Source organism: Heliangelus exortis, chromosome 3 (genome assembly GCF_036169615.1).
Source record: "Heliangelus exortis chromosome 3, bHelExo1.hap1, whole genome shotgun sequence".
NCBI classification, from domain to species: Eukaryota; Metazoa; Chordata; class Aves; order Apodiformes; family Trochilidae; genus Heliangelus; species Heliangelus exortis.
Window position 1 is genome coordinate 5,966,447 of NC_092424.1, and position 26,840 is coordinate 5,993,286.

The 26,840-nt window shown below is 38.0% G+C and overlaps 1 protein-coding gene across 3 annotated transcripts in view; it reads right to left on the reverse strand.

Moving 5' to 3' along the window:
* The window catches only part of LYST (lysosomal trafficking regulator), a 94,944-nt gene that overhangs the window by 62,424 nt on the left and 5,680 nt on the right, over positions 1 to 26,840 (reverse strand). For all 3 annotated transcript variants that reach the window (XM_071739027.1, XM_071739026.1, XM_071739028.1), the window contains exons 3-14: positions 19,252 to 19,450; positions 17,091 to 17,181; positions 12,574 to 14,644; positions 10,266 to 11,271; positions 8,611 to 8,772; positions 7,781 to 7,937; positions 6,240 to 6,466; positions 5,290 to 5,356; positions 4,400 to 4,509; positions 2,943 to 3,366; positions 1,713 to 1,857; positions 760 to 933 (exon numbers count right to left, since the gene is read on the reverse strand). In XM_071739027.1, the coding sequence (XP_071595128.1) occupies positions 760 to 933; positions 1,713 to 1,857; positions 2,943 to 3,366; positions 4,400 to 4,509; positions 5,290 to 5,356; positions 6,240 to 6,466; positions 7,781 to 7,937; positions 8,611 to 8,772; positions 10,266 to 11,271; positions 12,574 to 14,644; positions 17,091 to 17,181; positions 19,252 to 19,443 (4,826 nt within the window). In that variant the 5' untranslated portion in view covers positions 19,444 to 19,450. The remainder of the gene's footprint in view (positions 1 to 759; positions 934 to 1,712; positions 1,858 to 2,942; positions 3,367 to 4,399; positions 4,510 to 5,289; positions 5,357 to 6,239; positions 6,467 to 7,780; positions 7,938 to 8,610; positions 8,773 to 10,265; positions 11,272 to 12,573; positions 14,645 to 17,090; positions 17,182 to 19,251; positions 19,451 to 26,840) is intronic.

A 26,840-nucleotide genomic window follows, 5' to 3' on the forward strand; every position in this document is an offset into this window, starting at 1 on the left:
TTTATGCTAGACATAGTTTTAGGAATGTCTTTAATAAAAGTTGCTTTTTACTGACCAAATTCTAGAGGAATAGCAAAAAATTTGTGATAAATCTAATTGCTTTACAACGTAGCATGTTGTCCACCAGCTTCATATTTAGGAGAGAAAAGAAGTGTCCCCAGTCTGGACTTCAGGAAGGAAGTTCCTTTTCCTCCAACCAAAGAATATTTCATGCAGGCAAGGTCCATCCAATCTTGCAGTAGGTACCTCAGTCAGAAGCACCGACCTTAAGAAGAAGTACTTCCCACTACAGATTCAGATCTTGTTTGAAATATTCTTTTTAACTTCATTTCTCTCAGTGGAGCAACATGACTGCCTTCTCTCCCTCTCCTCTTGATTCCTACTTCCAACAATACTTGAATGATACTTGAATGTACTACAGAACTTGAATGATACCTCCTTAATTCAGATTCTTAACATAACCAGACATGATTTTACTGCTGATTTTAGTCCATAGATTTATTTTTTAAATCTTAAAATCTTTTACTATTTATCCCCTTCATTATTCATGATGAAGAAAAACATTGATGTCTGCATTAATCCACAGTATGAACTGAAGATTCTTTAAGCAATTGAGACCATTCTGGGTATTTCTCTTTTACCTCCAGAAGGCTATTCCAACTGTAACTTAAGCTTGCACCAAAAGTGAAGATGTTTTCCTACCAGAGAACATCATTTTTAAGGAGACAAATATCTAAGTGCAACTAACTTATACTTTACCTCTGACCAGAAATCCATAGCAACAGCTTTCCATGAATATTTTTCTTGCTTTCTGGCTGCTGCTGGTATGTTATTGCCAAATGCTGCCACTGGCCCACAAGGAAAACATTCTCTGAAGATTCAGCCTGTGCCAGCAGACCAGCTTTCATCTCATCGTTTGGATCCATGCACATACTATGAAAGTAAGAGAAAAGGAAAAACAAGTGCATGTGTTTGTTTTCAAATTCACATTTTAAGCTCCAAATCTGCATTTTTTGGCCTGACTTACTTTGAGGTTGCATTCCTTAATGTTCACAAATGGTATTTTTTCATCATAATGCTATATTTAGAGTGCTCAACATAAGCACTAGGGAAATCCTCTCATTACAGTTTCAGCTTAGTTACTTAACTTGTTTGCATGACTCTGCTTACATTTAAGATAAGGATTTTCTCTATATTTTACAGAAAAGTTCAGTTTATTGAAAACAGGAAGGTGCTTTGGACACTACAAAAAAAAGTGTTCTAAAACTGTGGCTTTAGGTACACTTTAAGGATACTTATGAGATCTAAATTAGCACTAAAATGTGCTCAGAAGATTTAAAACCAAGATTATCATATTAGGTATTAAAAAACAGCAACTTCCACCCTGGAGATGTGAAAACCTACAGCTACAAAAGCTTTTGTTTATCTTCACACATCTGTTGTGTGATTGCATTAATACTTGGATTGCTGCCTTGCATGATGTTTATGACAGCTGCTGCTGTTTGGACAATTATTTATATGTGACTACACAAAATTTAAGCAAGTAATCCTGGAGATCTGTATGCAATACATTCACTTGATGTTGCCACCACTGTGCAAGATGCCTCTACTGTAGAAATTAGATCTGTCCTCCACTTGGACTATCTGCAGGCCACTCCTGGCAGGGATGACACACATGTTCACAAGACTGTTTTGTGGCTAACAGACCATACCGAAATATGAATGCTCCAGTGTTCAAGTCTGCCCAGACTTGTATCATCAGTGCTTTGGAACCCAGGGAAATGATATGAATGCAGCCATCTTCAACAAGTTTATCTCCCAGGCTCAGGTATTCCGTTCCTATTGACTTGGTTTCTTCTACAAATATAAACATTTCATACACAATTACAACACAGCAACAATGATTGTCCTATAAGCTATTGAGAGAGAAAAGAAATAGTTCAGGTACTGCAGATAATTGTTTCTTGAACTCAGCACTTCACATGTTTGTTGTTTAAAGTAATGTCAACCCACTGAGCATGAATATTCTCTAATTCAATTGTGTTTTCAACATACCATATCACATTACATTCCTGTGTTGAACTGGCTGTCTTAGTGTGCACCAGGAAAATTTAGATATTTTTTCTTATCACAAATCATACTACACTTCAAGCATGACATTGCATTAAGTATATTTACTTTATCAAGAAAAAGTACAGAACTTCAAACAATCTAATGATTTCTAAGGCTTGTGTTTCTCCTCACCACCCCCTTTCATTCAAATACAGGGGGAAAAAAAAAAAAAAGTAGTGTTGTGATTGGGAGGCATTTTAAGTAAGTTAAGGATTTTTTCCTCCTGCAAGTTATAATCCAGAATATTCTGATTAGAAGAGCCTGGGAGAAAGTACAAAGAGAAATATTGCTCAGCTATCAACATTTAAAATGGGGCAGACATGAGGAAAGTCAGAGGATTTTTACTCATTCAACTTCAGGCTCTAGTTCACAGCTTCAGAACATCCTTTAGGTAAGAGTTCCAATATTTAAATTATAAATCACAGAAGATTTAGTTGCTCTCTATTAGAGAGAAATAACACAAAAGCCACTTGCTTCAACAATACATGAGACCAAACTTAGTGATCTTTTCCCACGACCTTTCAGCTGTGGCATTTAATGGTTTCTTCAGCACAACCTGAAGCAGCACAAAGATATTTTACTGAAATTACAAATTCAGCCAGAATACTGAACTTCTAAGGAAGCAGGCATTAATCTAAACAAAGGCCTAAGGCTGGAAACATTTTAAGCATATAATTCAGTATTCCAAGAAAAATCAAAAAGACACCCCTCCTCTTTGATATCCATCATAAAATATATTAAACCTTTTCTTTATGGTGTATCAATTAATAATACTTATAACTACAATCCTTCAGTGCTACCCAAGCAGAATCAAAGTATTTCATCCTCACCTGTGCTGTCAAAGCTGTTCTCTCTTACAGCTACCAGTCTGCTTCTTCTCTTGACTTTCTTCCCCTTTTCTGTTGCATTTTCTGTTTCATGAGCACACTCCAGGTGAAACCACAGTGAAACACTGAAGCCTTCAGACATGTGTGGCCAACAGTTTTGTCCAACTAAAGGCAAGTGAACTGGGGCTACATGCCAAGAAGAAAGCAGCTGGTGACTCAAATTTTCACCATCTGCCTCTTTCTTACTGTGTGAAATTTTTGCTCTTTTTAGTAGTCCTGCAGTTTTGCTGTTGGAAGTGCTGGCAGATTTTTGTGAAGAACCACTGCTCAAATTTGTCCCGTGTAGCAAAGGGAAGGCAAGGTACTGTAATGGGTTCATAGAAATATTACTTTCTATAATCCTCAGTACACCCTTGAGTAGTATCTCCTAGAAGAAATAAACCAAGCAAATGAGAAAAAAACCAAAGCTGTTTACATCAAATAAAGTACCACCTAGCTCAATAGAACCTCACTCATTTAAATTTGGATTAATGTTTTCCCAATAGGGATCAACTACCACGTGCAAAATGATAAAAATTTATAAAGTACCAAGTAGCAACTTCAAGGGACTATGGCCAAACAGTTTTAGAGATTTAGTTAGGGTAAATTAATCTTCAAGTTACCATCTAGGAATCAGCTGAACCACAGCAGGCTGTCACTGTGCCATATTCTCTGAAATTTATGTGCCAACAGTTTAACTCACAACCCAAAAGACCACACCTTTTACCCCATGTTTGAGGCTGGTGAAGAATGCACACTCAGGCCATCACTTTCTTTATTGCTAACACTTTTGTTATTGCTAACAAAACTACTAATAAACTAGCTGGGTGCTTAAGCCAAAAAAATTCTCTAGTTATTTAGCAATTATTTTTGCAAGCTACCCTTGAAAAATCAACTTGGTTCTGTTTGGTTTTGTAGTGTCCTAGACTCAGACTCCCCAGTACTTTTTAAAATTTCCTTCCACTTGATTTTTTGCAGACTCCCACACAAACCAGAGCTATTTCAGCAGTATATCCCACACAAGCAGTAGATTCCAAGTTTACACAAACTAGCTTAACAGCTTTGAAAGTAATTCCTGCTGCTAAAGCACTCCTGAAACAGTGAGATGTCTTAAGTTTAAAGGAGTAACTTCATATTTTACAATATCATAGTGTTATGTCATCAAGAACCACAATATCAGCCTCCTCAAGAGGGATGTTGTGTTTTTTTCTGCTGAAGAGAGTTCCCAGAACTCAAACCCTTCTCTTTATTTCCTTTTCATGCTTTGAAAATTATTTCAGCCCCATTTGATTTGCTCTGGTCAGTTAGAATGTTGGTACTACAGTCTCCTTATTTACCAAAATACTTGGTCACAGAAGGATTTTTTGCTTCATTTTTTCTCATTAAGTCTCTGAATTTTCTGTGTGCTCCTCCATACATACCATACAAGGTGTCTTCTCCAAAAATATCCTCAGAAGAAGAGTCAGCTCTTCTGAACATGTTTGTGAGCTCATCAAGGAAACTAACAGATCTACCAGCACCATTTGACATGCTAAAAATAAAGAGAAAAAAAATATTCTTGAAAATACTTTAAGCTTTAAAAAATTCATATTCCACACGGTTATGAGGAAAAATTAACTTGGAAACCAGAGTGTTTTTTGCAAAAACATTTCACATGCAGGAAGCTGTAATGATTACAAGATGAATCCTAGACAGAACACACAGTACTTCCTGACACTAAAATTTCATTGAACAAGACTAGGTGGCTACAGAGCAAGTCTGGCTCCTAGGTTTGCACAGTGGAGACAGAAAGCCTGGAAACCTGGTACCTACATGGCAAAGGCCACCCCCACAAAGCCAGGGATCAAAGTCCTGGAGGGGTTTACATCATCTCCTGCTCTGGAGCACTCATGTGAAGCCACCTTAGGGCAAGCATTTAATTTGCTTCCACAGCCTTGGGTTGTCTACCTGCTTTCTGCTGGGAAAAGGAATATGAAATAAGAACTTATGTTGTGACGGAATCACATCAAATCAGGAAGATAATTGGTGGTTTTCCAAGCAGTGTTTGCTAAACAAGGTTTATTATTTCAGCTATCATTTTTAGATCTGACAGCATGTGGTTAAATAAGATTTCCACTAGCTCAGAAATAACTCTGTATTTACAGATAACTTAGATACTTGTCACCAGTTAAAAAAAAGCAGCTGCATAAATTCAGACATGCCCATAAATGTGCATTGCCAATTTTGTACTTGAATTCTGACCTAAAAATCTGAGTGTCTATACATTAAATTACTAAAAAATGTATTGAAGTTACTTGAGCTTTGAACTCACCATGAAAAGTAGACTCTGTTTCTGTCAGTATGTTCAGAAATCCTCCTAAAAGATGTTTAACAGCTCCCTTAAAAAAAAAAATACAGGAAAAATTGGTATCTGAAGAATATACATAAGCTCAAAGAGCTAAGAAATTATTTCTTCCAATCAATTCATGTCTGCTATTAAAGACATATCCATACCAGAAAGTACCTGGAATTATTTTTTTACTTTTGCTAATGAGCATTCTTTTCTTTTCTGTACATTTCAGTTGCAGAAGAGACTATAAAAGCCAAATACATTTAGAAAGAAATCTTTGAGCCATTATCAGTTCAGCAGCTGAGAGCTGCTTTTTCTTCCTCACAACATAATTACAGAATATGACAGGCTGTGACAAACCAAGCAGGTTGTATACAGTGATATATTGTATTCCAGTGATGCTGGAAGCAAATTCAACCTTTCCTCCCCAAAAAAATCACAGCCATTTACTCACAAGCATCCTTTACAAATACATCTTAGATACAGGTAATTTGAAAAATCTAACTAAAGACATTCACAATCTCTAAATTGATTACTTCGATAGGTTTCAATATAATTTAAAAAGAGCTGATTAATGAAAAGATATTTTGAATAAGTAATTTCATGTGTTACAGTTCAGAAAAAAAAATACATGTAATTTAAAAATAAAATACTAAATAGTAGTAATTTAATGCTTAAAACTGACACAAACAATCCAAGTACTGAAATAAATCAGTGTTTTCCTCCTTTTGCTTTAAACTGTAAAGCACTAACTCTGCTTCTTAGTCAAATAAACACACACTAAGTTTAGATTCCTTGACCATATTTTCCATTTGTGAAAAAGGTATTTGGTTATTAAAAGCATAAAAGCCACTAGGAACCGTAAAGAATCACAATTACATCAGCATGTGCATAACTGCTAAGCTGTTGCCTTGGTTTAATAGCATTTTTACCTGTTCTATGAGTAGGGTGGCATTTGTCTCCTTCTGGGTGATGATTTTCAGGCAGCTTTGGAATACATGAGCAAGCACATCTAAACTTGCATTACCAGCTGAGAGCAAGTTTAATTCTAGCATGCAGATTTCAGGATAAATTAATTCTCCTTGACTGATGTTTTCAGCTAGGTCATTAAAATAACCTGAAGGACCAGTGCCTCCTGGCTCTGCCTTTGTGTCTGCTCCTGAAAGAAAACACTTGTCTTAAACTTACTCAGCTGAATAAAGTTTGCATGATTTAAGCAGAACATCCAAGGACTACTTTCTGAAACGTTCTCATAGGTATAAACAAAAAATAACCAAGTTATTAGCAAGTTATTAGTTATTTTAAGTTATTAGTTATTAGCAAGTTATTAGTTATTTTAAGAAGTTAACATAGTTGTCTGTTCTGCTTCAGACTTCCATATTTTGCTGCCAACACAAAAGGGTAAGGATGCAGTTCCTCCCATAACATGCTCTTAAACTATGTGCCTTCATTTCCTGGGAAGTGGACACACAGAGTAATTAATGATGAAATATGAAATTCATGAAACATGACTACAAAATCATTGTAGTGGAGCCTCAGGCTTCTATACAGAACTCTGAGCCTAGCAAGAAAGGAGATTAAATATAAAATCTTTCATGGCAAAAGGTTGGGGGAAGCAGTTATTTAACTCAGAAAATCCACATAACAGAATATCTCCATGACAATTCAAAGAGAAAAGCCCAACATTTAAGCCTCTCTTGTTACATTTTAGAGACTTTAACACACATTCTGTAAAAAAACCTAAACCTGTTTGGTACATACATTTCATGTAAATATTTCATGGAAATACCTCAGATTTAATTTTTCATTCAGAAGTGCTTTAGAAATGTGTATCTTTAGATATAGCCTAGTCACACATGTAAACACTTGAATGCAATTCTATTGAAGTATGGTACTGATTGTGTTGGCCTCATCCAAGCATCCAGATGTTCAGCACAAAGAAAAACATTACAGCAAATCCATGTTCAAAATCTGCTACACAAAGAGAACACAGCAAGGGATGTGTCTCTCAGTCATTGCATGAAGATATATAACTAGACTAATATTTTTACCAAACTGCTATAATAAATAGCAATACAATAATTTAGCTAATTATATATTATGTAATAAAATATATAATAAAAGCATGTAATTTTATATGCATTTTAAAAAAATATATAAAAATTGATCATCGATTTTCAGACAAACTACTGATAAGCATATCTGGAAAAAACTGCTTCTAGACCCCAACAAGCCATTTGACTTCAGGGAAAGAGTCTCATAAAGCAAGAAAACCATGACAAAGCAGTTCCTGTAACACTTAGAATATTCATCCTCATATCTGTAACTACATTCTACTGGAAGTACAAAAGTTAAACTTTTTCCATCTGTTAAAGGTCTCAGATGCTCACCCTACTTTTGTACATCTCAAAAGCCAAGAAAACTTTGCTATGTCATGAGGACTCCTATGTATATTCAGAAAGCTCCCATTTACCTTCATTCTTGGTTTCAGTATCATCAGGGTTACTTTCACTATCTGCTTCATATCCTTCCTCTTCAGCAAAAAGTTTAAGACTACAGCACTGTGATTCTTCAGTTTCTTCAGAAATATCTCCAGGTTGTGATACAGGCTCTTGTTCAGTATAATGTGTCTGCATAACACAAACAAACTTACCACCTTTGGTCAGAAAAACAACTAATTTAGAACCATCCAAATGCCTATTTTCTCCAAGCCTACTGGAAAAATAAACAGATTAATCATACCCTTTAGAGAAACAAGATTCTCCTTTATGGATACTTCACTCTCACACAGAAATTGGATCCTGCAAAGATGGATGCTTCCTACCAGCTACCTGACCCAAGCTTTGGTAAGCAGGTGGGCAGTTCATCAAGAGTAGCTATTTCCAAAATCACTGCCACCAGAAACATGTGCCCTGATATTCACCCTAAAGTGAAGACCTCTCTGCAGCCACTAAGATTGGTCATCAGCTCTGTCTGAAGCACTCTAAGAGTTTGTCACAGTTTGTTGTGAGATGAGAGAGTAAAGAGAGAGGCAAGTTTAGATATGTCCATAAAGCTGAGCACAGTTTGCTCCTTCTTGGGGCCTGGCTCATTCCTCAGCAGGGAGTGTGAGGAGTGCATTGGTAACCAACATTCACCCAACAAACTTACAGAGGAGAACCAGAGAATCCATCTCCAACAGCCACAACCACCAGGCACATTTAAACACGTCCCATTGAGTTTTAAAACAGACCCAACAAAATAAACCTGACCCAGTAAACCTTGCAGCATTTGGAATGAGATTACTTCATCTCTGCTTCATACCTTTTCCATTTTTTCTTCAGAATGATCCATATCAGCAGGAAAAGTGCCCAATGCAACACGGAGTAGGGAGTCAAAGAGTGGCTTTGCCAGGTCAGTTTCTATCACTTTGGATTGAGCAAGCTGCTCTCTGATTTGAAGCAAGAGATCATCAGCACCAGTACTCTGTGTTTTGGGAGGGAGACAGCCAAAACAATACCATGAATCATATATAACAGAAATGAATCAAATAACAGAAATGGTCTGGTACTTTCATTTAAGAACTTCTGATTCCACCTACGCTTCTCTGACTTCTCAGCTAAAATCCTCAGACTTCAGTTTCTTGCAATAAATGGATTCATCCTGTTTGTCATTAGATATTCAGTTGGTTAAGCAACTGACACAATGAAAAAAAAAAAAAAAACTGGCAACCCGCTGTTTCCCAAACACTACAAGTGAAAAACACTGTTTCAAAAATTAACAGTTTCAAGTACACAACGCTATCAGACAACACCACAATATTACTGGCCAGAAAAACCACACAGCAGCTGACAAGCCCAAGCTCACAAAAATTGGTGGCCCAGACAGAACTCCAGTTCAGCTCCCTCCTGTACCTAATGCCTCCTGCTTTAAAATTTAAAATAATAAAGCACACTGAAGGTGTCTTCTGTGAATTAACAACTCTGTGTAACACTGAATTAATTCACTTCTAAGGCTGATAATGCAGTAGGGCTTTTTAGGTGTCCTTTCAGTACCTATATCCTCCAATATTCTTCTTGCTGAATGCTCAGAGCATCCAAAGCACCACGTGTGAGTCACTGTGTGCAACACTTCCAGCTCTCCCTCAATCCCACCTCTGTCACACACGTTCTCTACTGAATGCCCTTTCAAAAAGTCACCATTCAAATCCCAGCAGCTCAGACAGCCCCTGGGGAATGTGGGACTGCAAAAAAGGCCTAGATGGAATAAAAATTCCCCCCAAAAAACAGGCCATAGCCAACAAGAAAAAAAAATATAGGTGTAGTCAGCAAGCAATTCATAGCTGCCAACATCCACTACTGCCTTTGTGGTCAGAGGAAATTATCCCTCTCCTCTAGTCAGGATCATTTTATTCAGAAAAACAAAATCTTCATCTGCCAGGATCAGTCTTTCTTGTGACTCAAGATGCATTAGACCAGCAAAAAGCATTTGATGTTGAGTTTGGCCCTTAGGTATATGGTTAGAACCCTGGCCCAAACTAACAGATACATTAAAAAAAACAAAAAATAAACCAAAAATACAGTTCAAAAAAATGAGCCAGGTAAAAGCCTGGATCACTCTGCCATTCTGGAAGACTCTCTCCCAGCCCCCAAGAATCAGGCTGTTGGCATCAACCAAACCAAAAGCACGGAAGACAAAAATCATGTTGGAGAACAAGCAGGGGGCTGCAGGGCCCTTACCAGCATTTTGCTCAATAGAAAAGGGGAAAGATTGCTCCTCAGCAACAGCAACTTCCAGTTTGTTCATCCACCCACTCCCCCTCTCTCATGCCCACTTACCACCACCCTGTGAGTACCAAGCACAATGTTTACCTGAATGCTTTCAGTATGCCCCAAAGTGTGTGGTACCATAATAATACATACAGCAATATTGTGTGTCACAAGTATGAGCAAAGTAAGCTAAGGGAAGTTGCAGAGTACCTGGTGAAAAATATCTGCTTCCATCTTCTGCTGCATGGTGCTTGCACTGTGTAGACAGATGGTCAGCAGAGCTTCTAGAAGTCTGATACCCTGAAGTGCCCACTCAGTCTCTTCTCTTGCTGAAGTCTTCATCCCTTCGAGACTGGCAACTGAAGTGTTGTCACAGGAGAGAGATTCAGGCACCAGCAGCTCTGCACCACCAAGATGGTCTGAACTATCAAGCTCATATTGTGTCACCCCTCTGCTTTTAGCCAACTGAACAGAGTCATCCTTACTGAGAAGATCACTACGAGGGCTCCCATGTGAACTTCTGCTGCTTTCACTCGGTACTCTTTCCCTCTTCTCTTGCTCCTTTTCTTTATTTTTTGGAAGCTTCTGAATTATCAGTATCAGTAATCTATGGCACGCTTCAAAGCCACCAAGTCTATGGAACTGTCTCTGAAAAACTGAACTACACAAATAGATGCAACGACACATGGACCAAATATCTGCAGCCCTGTGAATATGCTCCAGGGAGGGCAGAGTAAGGCTTTCCAGAGACAGATATGGTAATTTGTGGCCTAGTGGCTCACTTGCTGTACTGTCATATCCTGATGTATCTTCTGAGTCATTAGCTGAATCCAGATCACCATCTGCTTCCTTACTTACACATAAAAAAGCAACACAGAGGAACAGGTTTATTGTGTTGATGTGAATGTCTTGGCTCACAAACTTTTTCTTTTTTGGGTAAGCCTCTTTCAAGCCAGCATAAAACTTGCTCAGGCTTTGAGGAACTTCTGAAACAGGATGCTGGCTACAAAGAGAAGCAGGCAAGTCAGACACAGACTCCTTTTGTTCACTGGACAGGTCTTCCAGTTCTGGCATTGCTTGGTCTTTCTGTTGATCACCAAGGCTGAGTATCAAAGTTTCTAAGACTTTCAAAGAATAGTTTCTTAAAGTGTCTAAGTAATTTAACTCAGTCATTTGATTCACTCCATTACAACTCAGAAACAAGTCTCTGATTACCCTGCAAGAGAAAGCATGAGAGTTATCCAGTAAATCAGCCACAAATTCATGTAGTTCAGATGACACCTTAGCCAAACGTAACTGCTCTACACACCTGACTAACACCAAGGACTGATCATGTTTAAACTTATTGCTATAAATTGCCATAAACTGTAAACAGAGGAACAACTTGTTTGCAGTAACATAGAATCCTAGGCAAATCTGGTGGAATCATCCATATGGTATTAACTCCTCACTTTTTGGGGGGTTTGTGTGTTTGTTTTTGTTTTGTTTTTTAAATACAGTGTAGGGAATATTGATTATATACTACATTTGTTTGTAAAACTTCACCGTTCCTGCCCTCCCATCTCCTTCCCACAGGGTCAGCTTTTACTTTAACAGTTTCACACATTAGAATCAAATGAATCATGTACTTATTTGTTTCTTTCCATCTTGAAGTCAGTAGGTAATAGGGTATCTTAAACTTTTTTAATATAAACTTTACTTCTCTTGCCTCCTTGCCTCTAAGTGCACTTTCAAAAATTAATAGCTTCTGGCACAGCTTAGATTAGAATAAAAGCCAAAAATATCAACCCTTTACATAAAACAACCCTTTACATAAACTGGAATACTGGTCTATTCTTTGTAATTGTCTCATATAACCCTGCCAAAGTTTAACTTCATTGTATCAAAACTCCAACAGAAGAGATCAGAATCTTTCCTGGACAAACAGACACATTCATATTCTAAATAAATTTCCATATATGGTATTAAACAACTATTTCATCAATTCAACAATAAATAGGAAAGTTTCTATTTCATGCCTTGGAAGTGTTCGAGGAGTTTGTTTTTTTAAAGAAACTTAAAAACATGTTTAAATAAACAGAATTTTATAAATTAGAGAACAGTTATTTCAAAACATTTCCTTTGAGAGTAAACCCCTCAAGCCTTGTTTTTGAAAGGTGGTTTCTATGAATACCATTCTTAAAGTATCAGAAGTAGTCTAATTCCCACAGAATAATGAAAATCAATCTTTGCAACATTCCTGACTCACTTTAACATAAGAAATGAGGAGGCAACAAGGATGTCACATCAGCCACAGATTTTATGTCTTTATCAAGTCTGTAGTTCCTCTGTAGAGATCCCTCACCTTCTGTGCTTTGACTATACTTAAATCTTACATTATTCAAGCATTTATCTTGTTGCTGCTCCCACAATATCCAAAATCCTACAGTCCAAATAAACTTCTGTTCTGCTCAGCAAGTATACAATGCTCTGTATATAATTAGCATATTTTCCATTAATAAACAGAAAAGCAACCAACCTGGATTTAAGCAACACAGGGAGTGTCTGCAAATAAATCTGAAGTACTTCAGAAGGCAAACACTTGCTAAGGGAACTGCAGGTGTGTTTATCAGCTGTAGTCAGTCCAAGCTGCTGAGCATGACAAGCCAGCTCAACCCCTTTCTGAAGCACAGGATTATAAATACAGTTGTAGAGTTTCCATTGGACCACTGCATTTCCCTTTTGAATCAAGTGGCAAATATGGCTTGCAATCTGCATGCCCCGTGGTTTGTCTTCTTCAAAAACAACGTCCTGATAAGCCTCCAGTGCATCCCATCTCAACAACATATCTTCAGATCCACTGCTAGGCAGAATCCCCTGAACTCTGCAAGATGAAGTAGATGCAAGACCAGCATCACTCGAGTTGCCCTGCAAGGCATCTTCCAGCTGAGCAAGCTGATCACAGTCAATAGCACATATATTGCAAGATGCCTGCATTATTTTTGGAGAAACTTCTGCTCCACCCAGCTGATCCAATATAAACTTGTTAAGGATGTTCATTATGTGCTGCTGAAAGTTTTTTAATGTTGGTAACTTGGAAGCATGAAGCAATGGGATGATCACAGACTTTGGATCCATACAACAACAGATTCCTACGTTATGTACACCTGAAAGAATCTGAACACAAGTACTGCTCAGTGAAAGCTGTTGTAACAAGTGCAAACACTGGTGTGCACACACAGCGATGCAACAGCACCTGTCAGGATAATGAACTTCTCCATCAGAAGTTTCAAAAGGGTTTTTGGAAACCTGGTTTTTAAAAGCAGATACAGAGAGCCCGGAGAGATCTCTGTGGTGGTGCATGAAGTGAGAGTACTCACACCGTCTGTGCCTCTTTCTCGTGCACATTGACTGATGGAGCTGCTCTGATTTCACTTTTTTGACAGTGCTGATTATCTTCAGGATGCTGCTGATGAGGCCTTTCAGATGCTGTGAGGCTTCCCCAGCTGCTCCCTCATTCTTCATACACAGCCATTCCATCTGAAGCACGGTTACTTCAAACAGCTTAAAGCCCTGATGCTGTATGAACTCATGGACCAGATCTATAGCTTGGCTGAAGTAGAACGGGTTGGATGCTGCACTTTGGAGGCAGCAGATCAAAATCTGCAAGACCCCTTCTATAACCTCAGGTAGAAGTAAAGCTCTGTGACGATATCTAGACAAAGTGAAGTCATCCTGAACTGGATGCTGTGGTGTCTTCTTGTATCCTGAAGCAAAAGGATCAGGTTGCTTTTCCAAGCAAATTCTGATTTTTAATGCTGCTTTAAGTAAGTCCGTTAAATTTCTTCGTAAATTGTCAGGCATTGTTTCTGTAATGCCAATATCTAAAGACATAAGATGCAGGACTGTTTGGAAAAGCATCCTTTGGATCAGAGCCACGGGTTCTTCTGTCCACCCTGTAGAAACTACTTCATTTTCTGTGGAACAGTCTCCAAATCCTGATAAGAATTCAGTCAATGTGGGCACCACACTAGCTGAAAGAGCAGAACTGTGATTCAAAGTCACATCAAATTTGCACACCTTCTCTAGGAGTGACAACAAGACACGGCACAAGTCAAAAGGAGAGTTATCCATCTTGTTCTCAGCAATTCCTGCAGCTGACTCATTCAGAATCTCTGGGTTTAGCTGGGGTGCTGGAGTGACCTGGCTGGAAATTTCTAGATTAGGGGCATCAGGATTAGAATTGGGCGTCACTTCTGCAGGGAGGCTGTCAGTTCCACCTACAAGGTGGCTGTCCCTAACTGGGTATGTTAAAAAAGGCTGCAGTAACTGGGCACGTCTGTGTCTGGTTGTTCCAGTGCTCTTGTCATCAGAGTTGGCTTCAGAATCTGAGGTGGAGAGCTGGGACCTCCTTGCATCCCTCACAGAGTACCTCTGGGTGGGTTTGCGCAGCCGCCCGCTCTTCCGAGACCGAGGCTTCGGTTTTCCACAGGTCTGAAGGGATGAACGGGCACTTCTATCCAAGCCCAGCTTTTCCTGAGTTGATTTCATGGAACTGGAATTATTCTCTTTGGTCAGGCACGTGTCTAGTGTATAGGGGATATCAAAGTCTGTTGAAACAGAAAGACAACAAAGTAAAATTAAAGGAACATTCAGGGATGTTATAATATTTGAAGTGTTTTCCCCAGTTTTATAGTTTGATTCCTCCAGCTTGAACAAGATAGGAAACAAATCCATACCTTAAATAGGTCATGGTTTTGCATATACCTATGTCTGAAATTTTCAGTATTACAGAAGTCAGCAACAATTTGTTTTTAGGAACCACCCTGACTATTTTCAACACCTAGAGAAATTAGCTGATTTTCTAATTAGGGTTCGACAAAAATGTGCTAGAGGGCTTCCCAGAAGTTTTTGGTAGGCAGAGCTACCCCATTCTCTTAAGAAAAGAGGTTAAAGGTGGATTAAGGCCTTTTAGAAAGCAAAGGAAAGAACATTTGGTCTGAAAATCTTCTGGCCTGTTGCAGATCTGATATAAAGAAACAATATAGCCACAAGTCTCTAGTTAAATCCAGTTTAAATTTGGGTAAGTTAGACATGCTGATATCATAGAGGTAAAATATGAATCAGCAGGATATTAACCCTGACATCTCCCCCATTATTTAGCTATGGAAATAGTTTTGGGTATTGCTCAAGAAAATGTGTATTATGTGTATACCATCTGATATAATTGAAGTGTCACTGTGAGCACTGCCACATGGTCCTAGCTCAAGGAAAAACTAAGGGCAAGAAAAAAAAAGTCACTTTTCACAGCTCAGCTGCTATAGGAACTGGGTGCCTTAACTCAAGGCCCTCTTAAAATGCATGAAGAAGAAATTATGGCAATAGAAAAAAAAAACTTTGTACTTCAAAACTGTGCGGGTATTCAAGCATACAGACCTCAGCCTTTAATTCAGCATCAACACTTCCAAACACAAAATCCAGAAAAAGTTGTGGATTTTAAAATAGTCAGGGAAGAAGATAGGAAGGGATAATCTTTAAGATGCTGAATATTTCCACAAAAGCCAAGCCAAAAAAAGCTTACAAGTAACCAGTATAAAATTATGAATATAAAAATTAAATCCAACTCAAGAAGATTTTGAGGGATAAAACACGAGTATTTCCATGTCATTTGTGTTGAACAAACTGTTGAAAAACTAGACAGGGTAAAAAGTCTCTATGTTCTTTGACAAAATTAATCATTTTTAAGTAGGGGGAGAACTGTAGCTGGATGCTTTGGGCAGCCAAATACCTACTGTAAAATAACTCAGTAGCCACACTTAAGTTTAGTATTTAGAAAAATGTGACAGTTAACAATAACAGCTCCCCAAACCCCACACCATAGCTACAATCATTAATTAAACTAAAAGAAAAATTGTTTCCATGTGCAAGCATGACTGTGTCTTGCTGCTTCATGAAGTCAGAGTTGAGCTGCTTAAGGAAGAAACATGAAGGAAAACATGAAGCAGGAAATTAACCAGGAGTACTTTAATCTTTCTGCACAGAAAGAAAAAGGCTGCCTGATACAGGTGGATAAAGACCAAGAGAAAAAAGAAAATTTTAGTGCACAATGGATCCATCATGTTTATTTATTCAGTACTACAAAGGGAGAGCTGTAAAGGTAGCAACTGTCCATTATGCATCATGCAAAACCAGAACATCTTAAAACCTATTTATACAACAGCATTATAAGCTAACCCTGGAAAAGTCATTAAGCTCTCGTAAGAGAACCAAAATTATTTTTTAATTTGATCATGCTTACAGGAACATGAAAGAAAGATGCAAGTGAGCAAGCAAAAATCAATTATATAAAACCAGCACACCAAACACCTCAGTTCTACAAACATGAACAAAAGCCTTCAATTTGCAGTTTAAAAAAGAAAAAAAAAAAACATTGGGAAAGCTTCAGATGAGAGTCCTTACAAACTCTCAAATACATAGTTAACTCGTTTAATCCTCTGTTTTATCATCTAATGGGGAAAAGAATGCATCAGACAAATATAAGAGCCAAAAGAAACAAACAAACAAACAAACAAACACTAATTTTCTGGTTCAGTTTTTACACAGTTTATTTTATATCACCCCTTTTGTTTCTTAAATTAATTTTAAACAGATTCCTTGGCAGATGACCCTTGTGAGTTGGTTTCTCAATCAGCCTATCAGTCTGACACAGAACATCGTATTTTGTAAGGAATGCAGCTCAGTTCTGTTCATAACCATCCAGCATTATTCTATTTTCAGGGCATGCCTCCCTGATAACATTGCACTTCTTTCATACTCTGCCATCCAGTGCTTATTCTTTACTTCCCACTTTTTCAATTTCAAAAGCCTGTCTTGTTCTGCCTCTGACAAACAGTGTCAGCATGCAGCACTTGGTTTTTGGAAAAAAAAACAACAGTATGGTTTTCTCCCTTCTACTCCTCGTGAAAAACTGCACATTAGCAAAAACATCAATATTCCTTCAAGTCTCTTTTCCCCCCAGATCACCTACAATGAACTATTTTACACTATAAAACATACCTATTGCTTTTTCTTCTTGGACAGGGATTTTCCACACTAAGGGCAGAAGTGACAGGAGGAGAGTCAGAAGTTCTTCCCGACATGTCAGCTCCTATGTTGGAAACAAACATAGAAACAAAAGGGTTTGTGCTTTTTGAAAACAAATTAACTATTAGCTATTAAACATATGACTCCCTATGTCTCTCTGCTGGTTTATGCACTGAAAAAGTCACCTAACTGCAAAGAGTGCTATAATTATTAACTAGAGCCAATCAGAAAGCATCCAAGATATTTATTACCCCTCTCCAGCTGTTTCTATACAAAGCTCTCCTAATCATTCTCTTTGAACAAATTCCTCACCCGCAGAACAAAACCAAAGAAGTCAAAAGCAACTAATTTGTTGATTTAAACAACACCCACATGAAGCCAAAGACACGTTTGAAACTTCTGTAGCTAAACAATACAACTTTGAAGAATTTAATGGGGAACTCTATACTTCCTCCAAAATAGCACCTTTAAGCAATTACATTTATCAATAAATGTTACTGACTCACAACATAGAGGTGAAGTTTTATGGGAGCAAAGACATGACTCCTAATTCAAAAAATAGCATAATGACTAAAAATATCATACTGGGAGTCTTAAGACTTCAACACTAAGAATTTCAATGCAAAAAGCAGCAGCAGAAGGCACTGAATTTAATTGCAATTCCTTCATTGGCTGTTATGCAGCACCAAGAGAAAGGAATTTTTGATCTCTAGGACTGAAACCATTCTTTTTTCCAAACAAAAAAAAAAGCTGATTTCACTGTTTTGGCAGTTATCATTCAGGGATATGCAGCTGAAACAACACCTTCCCCCAAAAATCCAAGGTAGCAATGAAATTAGATGTATGGGATATAAGCAGTAGATATGTATTTAACTATAATGATATATACTACATATAACTATTTCAAATTGCAGTGGTACAGTTTCAGAATGTTACTTTCTTCATTAGAAACGTTTCTACTCCTCCTGCCCTCTTAGATTTATTTCCTCAGGAAGTGATTGCTGAATTGCTGATGTTTCATGAACAGCACAAGCTTTTTTCCCCTTCTACTCCAGAAATGGGTTTTTATGGGACGAGGCACATGGAATCCATCTTTTTATTTTTACAAAGTCAGCTGTTTTTGCAGCAGCCTCTTCTGAAACCTCTACTGTGCAGAACTCGGGTGACACCTAAAAACCCATGGCTTTAAAATTAGTAAGGATTCTTCTTAGTAATTATATATAATTGCAGCCTTGTGGGTTTACTGTTTAGGCACCTACTGGAATCCCAAACCAAGTCAGCAGACCTGACTGGAGTCTTAACACAAGTCACTTCATGAAGGAAATGCAAAGCTCAGAGAATTGGACCAGCATTAACAGCTGACATAACTTAAGACAAAGGCTGAGTAAACTCAACCAGGATTCACTTGGTTCATTATTTTAAAATGCTGGGATATGCAGCTTCAAAGCACAAAGATTTAATGCCTGTAACATCCTACTCACTGCTTACTACATACCTGATAGCACTGAAGAGGAAGGATGAGAGAGAAAGAGAAGAAAATGGACAACTGAAGCTACAGGGATGTGTGCTACATTTTTTTATTATATCAAAACCAGCATAAACTGATCAACTCTTCTACAAGTCTCTGTTTTGAGATAAAGTTACAAAATACTTGCTTTGCATTATGTTCAAGAGCAAGTTCCTTAACACAGCAAAAATATATCTCATGGGCCATAAACAAAGTAAAAAGATTTTTAATTTTATTTCTTTAAACCAGGAGAACCTTCTCAAACTGAAAACTCTTCAGTATGTACTGCAGGTTCAGTAAACAGACTTGTTTCTTCTGAAAATCATAGTCTATTGCCTCTTTGCAGCCAGCAGCTACACTATAGCTTCACAGATGCCTTAACTAATCAAAAGTTTCATAACTATCAGCATCAGCTGTCAAACAGGTAAATGAGTAGCAATTTTTAAATTTTTCTGTTCTTGCTGAAGAATGAAATGCAGCTGCAATACATCCTTCACAATTAACTCACACACTCTGCCATAAGAAGGCAAGGAAATCAGCACCAAGAAGAACATGAGCCAGACAAACCTCTTCAAACACAGCCCAAGCTCAATGCAAAAATTATAACCAGCTAAGAAAAAACATTACCTGATCAATAGTAGAGTTCAGTGTGGTAAGCAAAACAAATCCACGTCCTTGAACCAAATATTGTCCCAGTGCTGCCATGTGAGTTTCTTCCTCTTCATCTTCCTTGGCCTCTGCCCTCTGGACCACAGCATTGCAGAGTCTGTTGACATCCGTCAAGAATTCCCGTGCCAGTGAGTTACTGGCACTGCTCATGTCTGAGCTGCAAGCAGGGGAAAGTAAAGATATTAAATCCATCAGAAAATACATTCCATGCTGAAAAAAAACAGAGGAAGAGAGGAGCATTTGTTCCCTGTTCCCAGCAAAGGATGGAGTGTCTGTAGGACTAAGGAATCAACAGACCAGTGTAGGATAGAAGGGAACAAGAGGGTGAACTTAGAGGACTTGATTTATTCCTGTGAAATTTTAGCAAACAGCCCACAACCCCCAACACTCATTTTGTAAGCTTATTAAGTCAAAGCCTGTAACACACAGCATTCTCTCACTGCATAAATGAAAGGTGATGAGAATGTTTCAGCTTTTCTGTGTAACCTAAATGTGAGCTTCAACCTTCATCTGCTTTTAAAAGGTACTTGACCTGAAGGATAAGGGGAAAACAGGTAACTCTTATACAGCATTGCACAGAAATCATCTTCTTTAATAGTTTATTTGAACACATTCTCTTCTACCAGGTTATGAATTCCAACAGCATGCAGATTGCTTCAAGGAGGATGGGGAGGGGAAGACCAATGGGAGGCAATCACTACTACAAGGTATTTAATTCAAGACTGGATGTTCATGTTCAGGAGAAAATACTTAAACTACTGGTACTGATACCCAAGCTGATTAATTTTGCCTTAGATGATGCACGCAAGGCACTCATGCACTTGGTCTATTCACTATCTTAAAAATATTTTTATGTCACACTATTCTTTGATTGGTCAGCTCTGGTACATACTGAAAAAGTTTAAAAGAAACAGTGAGAAAAATGCAATTAGAAAACTCAAAAGGATCACTGAGGAAGGCAGAACAAAACCAAGAACCAGGGATGGCAGCTACAGAGACAAGAACATCTAATCCACCTAAAACCTACTTAATGAATGCTATGACATATTTATTATGTATAAAAGGCTTAAGTAAAATGTTCAGAACTCTTTATTTTTATCATGTCCAGGCACAGAACATCCAAAAAGAGACCAAAACAACTTTCAACATTTAAATAGAACAGGTGGATTAATACTGCTTGATCAAAGCTCATCTATGTGCAATTATTCGCTAAAAAATAAGACCTTGCCAAAAGGAGCAAATTTGTTACCACTCATGGTGTCAGCACTAATGGTAAAAAAAAAAACAAAACCCCTTTTAGCAGCAATACTGCTGACACTTGCACATATAATGACATTCACTGTAAAAGTAATGGGAAAACTCTTACCAGAATTACTTTTCCAGCATAACACATTTATCTTCTATGCAGAATTAAAAACAAATATACCCTTGCTTCACCTTTTTTTTTTAAAAAAAAGGAAAAATACACCATGGTTAATATGCAATTTCTTTGTTTTTAAAATTAATTTTATGATGGCTATTTAAGCTTATGAAGAATCCTTGGGGGGTTTCTAGCATGTTAAAGCTCTAGTTTTCACTTTTAGCTTGTGAATGTGTACAACCAAAATCCTATTAGACAAAAATAATTGCTGTAAATAAAAGGTAAGTAAAGTAATAACTTTAATCTGTTTATAATATGTAAAATGAGCTTGGTATGTGAGTTTAAACACCTCTCTCTAGAAACAGCATGACTTTTTAGTGATCACTATCTGCTTACCCAATACTTGAAAAGCACTTGCAGCTGAATGATGGGTAGCATGAGAAACTGAGCTGTGGAGGCAGGTGCTGATGCAAATGTTTTTTAAACCTGTCCTATTTTGTCCTGACAGACAGTCCATCTTTATTACTTCAAGCACTGGGAAAGGCAATTTAAGGTTTACTTCTCTTCTTACCCCTTTAACCTCCTCCAGTCCTAACAAAGGATCAGAACAGCCAATGAGTGTTGTTTGGGCTTTTTTTCCCCCTCTAAGTAGTACTTGAAACGACCCCTGTTTTGAGCTGTATTTAGAAGCAATGACCAAAATCACTCCAGAATGGCCAGAAATAGCATGGCAGTTTCCTAAGTAGGTGCTTTGGCAAAAAAGTCAAAAAAACCAAACCCCAAGCCCAGTCTTGGTAAGCTCTGCACAAAGGCCAAAAACATTCTGCAACAACTCAAGGGAAACAATTGCTATAGAGCATGCATCTAGAAATCCTCAACAACCCATATTCCCTGCTGTAACCTAAACTGTCAAAGGATTCATTAATATTTCACTTTACAACTTCAAGTCTCTACTTATCACAGTTCCCCTCACTTTGTCAGAGTATATTTAATCTAAGGAAAAAAAAATAATCCTCTTGAAATACTCTTATTTACTTATATAAGATTAAGGACCTCCTTAACCATGCTCTAAATACACATGTATACTTTTCTCTGACTGTTTGAATACTTTCTCTGCTGTTTCATAGAACAGAGACACCAATGATTAAAGAAGCAAGGTTTATTGCTGCAACCTCTTTGTAATTTTTGGCTACAATTTTCAACAAGTGCTAATTATTTAGCCATTCAATGCTAATAGGACTCCTTATCAGTCTTCCTCCAAGTTAACTCCAATTTTTTCAATATTAAAATATGTGTGTTAGGTGCTGTTGAGAACATTGTAGCACATTTGTATGCCCAACACCATGATTACTGAAGTGCCCACAAAAGGAGATGCTCCAGTCGCAGACTGGTCTGGATGTCAAAACCTCATGCAGTAAATATGGTAAAAAGCCAAAAACACATTTGTTATCAATGGGGCTGTAAAGGGCAGTAACCAAAGTCTTAAAACATTCAGCTACAAAGTTTTATAGGTGAGTGCTCATCCATAGTTAAGTGGGGAGGGAACAGTGGCAGGGAATGGATGGGAATAGAGAAGATGAAAAGGATGGGGAAGAGAAAGAAGAAAAAGCCTGAATTCATTATTTCAGTATTCTCAGGTGACAAATTAAATAAAAACTTAAAATTTAAAATTATGACAAATATGAACATTATATTAAGGGGCTCCTCAAGGAAGGAGACACTGTAAGATCCCCAGGCAATATTCCCTAATAACTGCCCCTCTTTGGGAGCTTGGGAACAAAGCTCCATCCACAGCCTCACAGAAAACCAGCAAATTTATCCATACAGCTGACATTTACAATTCATTGCACCTGAGGAGCTCCAGCAGCTTGCAGGTTTTGCAGTTGTACCAGACTTCATTAAAAGATGTAATAACACATGCTGGTCCATGTTTTTTGGTGCCCTTCCATCTCAAACTTCAGTCTCCAGATTTCCTGTACTGCTTGCACTGTTAAATGTTTTTCTAACATATTGCCATGTTCTAGCAAAAGAGCAACTTCAACATCATTGGCAAGATAAATTACTATTTTGTTGGTGCTAATGCAAAAAAAGACATCAAGCACATCTTCTTAATGCAAGAATTTAATATATAAATTGTGAGGAATTAAGATACCCTCATTCTACAGTGCAGAAAAAATTGTAAAGAGATGCCATGCTGGATAAAGCAACACTTTTTAGGACTCATTCCAACAAGCAGATAAAACTGAGAAGTAGACAGCACTTCTTTTCCTGCAATTAGGTCTGAAATGAACTGACAGCACACACATGCCTTTGGAAACAGTTTCAGATATCACCTCATTATTCTCCACATTTTGAAATTAGAAACAAAGAACAACACAAGGAGAACTGAGAAATAATTAAGAAGCTTCCAACCATGCTGCATATGCACAGGGAACCCTCTTCCCTCCTGTGTTTGTCTCCCGACAAGTGATTTGAGCCCTTGAAGAACACTCTTTACACAGGAGGACTCTGCACCACTCTCCCTGCTGATGCTGTACCCCAGCCAGCACTCTGCAGAGGTGGGGTTGTCCTAGGGTTTGTTTTAGGAACAAATCCACCCCCACTCTAAGGTTCTGGCTTGCTTACCAACTTCTATTTCTACTGCAGACTGCAGCACGCTGATACTACACCCTACACAGCACAGCTTTTCATTTTACTACCAGGAAGTTTGGCAGCCAATTTGCTGTAAATAGGAACTGCTCCACTGCAGAGTTTTCCTTTTGTTTGAAGTGACATCTTTAACTGCTGTGGTGCCTGGCAATACAGCAGCAGATGCTATGGAAACACCTGTGCTGAGGCAAAGGGCCTTCACCTCTTAAGACTTCACAGATGTCACCTTAACCAGGAAAAACCCCAAAACCTCAAATATCACACGGACTAATCCAGGAAAGAGCAGAAAGAAAGCCACCAGAATCACAGTTCACCACTGCTGTGTGCAGTCTAAACATGACTCTTACATTTTTGGAATGTATAAATCTATCAGGGCTTCAGAGTAGCTATTCCTGAAAAAAAAAATATTCACATTCTTATATTCCATTTCACTCTCTAGAAATATTTCATAAAACCCACTAGATAGTATTTATTTCTAAAAGGAAAAAAGTCCACAAACAAAAACATTTAACCATGACATTCACATATAATCTGCCCTCTTCATGCCCATCTTTCCATCATCCTCATAATTCCATCTGTATCATATCTGCCCTCTGTCCCCTTTTTCTGCACCAGCTCTCAAGGGACTTCTTTTTCTATTTGCTGCTGTGGTATAAATATAATTTCCTGCACTTAAAACTTGTATTTTCTATAGACTTATTTCCATTTTTACGGTCTTCCTCATCAGCTGAGCATCTTAAAATACAAGAATGGCTTGTACTTACTTTAGTGGACTTTAAGCCTTTAAAAGAAAATACCCAAATGTAAATAATTTAAAGGATGGAATATAAAAATAAGACCAACATAGCAGTTCTGCGTACTGCATCATGATTATACTAACTTTATGTAGAACTAGTAATTAGATGGTATTATCACTAACATCAGTGCACTTCAGGGTATGAAGGAAATGCAACAAAAGGGTCAGAGCTAGCCCTCTGTATACAAGGGTGAACTGAGCCTTTTATCTGGTTATGCTTTCACCAATGCCTTGCCCAGAAAGGCCTGGAATGTTCAGCAATATAATAAAAAGTGGTAATTACTAAACTAGTACAGCAGCATTGTAATAAAATACAGCACTAAGCCACAAGAAGTCAATATCCCATAATACTAACATAAACACTTTCAGTAACTGTTGGCCAACAGCTACAGCAAGAGCAAAGGAGAGGCAGAAAGTTTGGTGGTGGCCACCAGTTTACACAACAGCCTAAATTAGTGCTCTAGTAAAGCTACCTCCCCACATTTTTAAAAAAAAAAAAAAAAAAAAAGTTGGTTTTATACGTTAACTTTCTTGTACTGGCAAAAAAGGAACTGCTTAATCCACCTCTATTTGTTGTGAAGTAGATGTCAATAAATTTCTCCAAATTGGTTACTAGTAAATATTTAGAGCAGTCTACAGTGACCACACTGCTGAGCTCCCCCAGCTGCACAGTCAGGGCTGAGGGCCTGAGCAGCACAAAGGGATGATGTACCCAAGGTGCTTCTCATGGCACATGAGCCACTTGCAAGCCTTAATTTCCTGTAGCTCACTATGAGATCTTCAATAAAAGCAGCCTTGCCTGCCAGGTTATGTGAGTATCAAACTGCAATAAAGCACCAATATCCAATCTCATAAGAATAAATTTATGAGAAGCTATTTTACAGAGCATGCAAGGATGAGCAGAGAACATCCAGCTACACGAGCTGTTCCTTTATTTAGCTTCCCTGGTTTGTAACTCCTTAAATGATTTTAACATTAATGTTACAATTAAATTAATCAACACTTACTTTGGGGTTAAACTTCCAATCTAAGATCAGGCTTCCTTGGCAGAGAGCAAGAGGCATAATGAAGAGCACCAGCAGGTTACTCACACCAAGGCACTGCACTCCAGGGTTACTCACACCACAGAGGCTCTTGCAGCTGCAGCACAGACTGCCAGGTTTATTACAGCAACTAAGTGTATCTTGTTAGTAGCAGACACTAAATCTAAATGCCTTCTGTTCAAGGAAATTTGCTAACAACATAACCAAGGGATGCTTCAATTTGTTCCACTGTGCAAAATGGAGAATGAAAAGAAAATAGAGCATGAGAGAGAGAAATCCTTATCTAGCACAGCTGGGAATAAAACTGGAACATACTCTATACTGATGCCTTCAGGCCTGTACTTGATGCAAGCAAAGCCTCAAACTGGTGCACTGCTGAGATGAGTGTTCTTCCCTCCCTGTCCATTTACTGTCATTCAAAATTTTAAACAGACTGCAAAAAGACCCAGCTGACCTGGCCAAAATGGGTTATGCAGGAGGAGCAACACAGAAGCCTTTAATAAAACAGGTACCTGCAATTAAAGCAGAGCATCAGCAAAAAGCCTGAGATGCTTTCATGCCTGGTTGTACCAATGCAAGGCCACCAGCCAAAAGCCTGGTTTGCAAGAGGCAGTGACCATTTGTTAACCATTCAACTCTTTGCTATTTAAAAACACAAAGTAAACAAGAGCAAAACCAAGACACCTCAAATTTGGTTCATTCTCAGACATACCAGACAACACTCCAGCTCCAGCCCTCCTACTTACTCTTCATTTCCAACCACTTCCTGCTCTGTGCTTTGCTGTTATTAACTCTTTGGTCTTACAGAAGCAGACAATCTATTAAAACTCCTATTAAAATAGGAGTAGTGCTGCTCCAGCCATTGGGTTGCATATGAACAGCAACATCCTCACATATAGATTTTATGATAAGACTAAAGGCAGATGTGTAAGAAAAGGGAAGGGAAAAATCTGTTGGCAGAAAACCAGAGTGTTTTAATTTTGTCTTATCCTAGACTTCCCATACATAAATACCTACTTGACATACCTGACTCTTATTTAGAAAAATATTAGGTGAGGTTAAGATTTTTAAGAGTCCTTAGTGCAAAGTTTTAAGAAGTGTTCACTGTAATGATCAATGTGAGCATAGTGCAACAGAGCAATTCAATATCAACTGTGTGCCAAGAAGACAGCACCAGAGATAAAGTGATCAGTGCTAGGAAACCTTTCCCTAAAATTCAGCAGGCTGTGATCAGGTTCTGCCTTGAGCTATGAAGATCTGTCTCCCATTTACAGATTATCAACAATTTCCTCCTTTTGAGCCTGGATGAAATATCATTGAGACAGAATCAATGGCAAAGAATCCCACAAGCTGGCTGTGTATTACACCTGTGCTTTGGGACAGCTTCTCAACACAGCCTGGAATTTTATTTAGTCAAACAACATTAAACATCTGTGAATGTGTTCTTGTTAAGCCTGAAGTCAAGATTAGAGATGATTCATCTACAAGATAAAAAGTACAGCACTAATGAAAGACAAGCTTTCAAATAACCACCTACACACTCCAGTAACACATTAACTCTGAACATACTCTAGGCTCAAGTTTCTAGCCACATGAAATCAAATCCAGTTCATTTAATATTTGCATATTTCAGACAGTGCATGCAGGTGCAGAGAACAAACATTCCTAAGAATAGACATGGGGAAAGCTGGGGACCTTT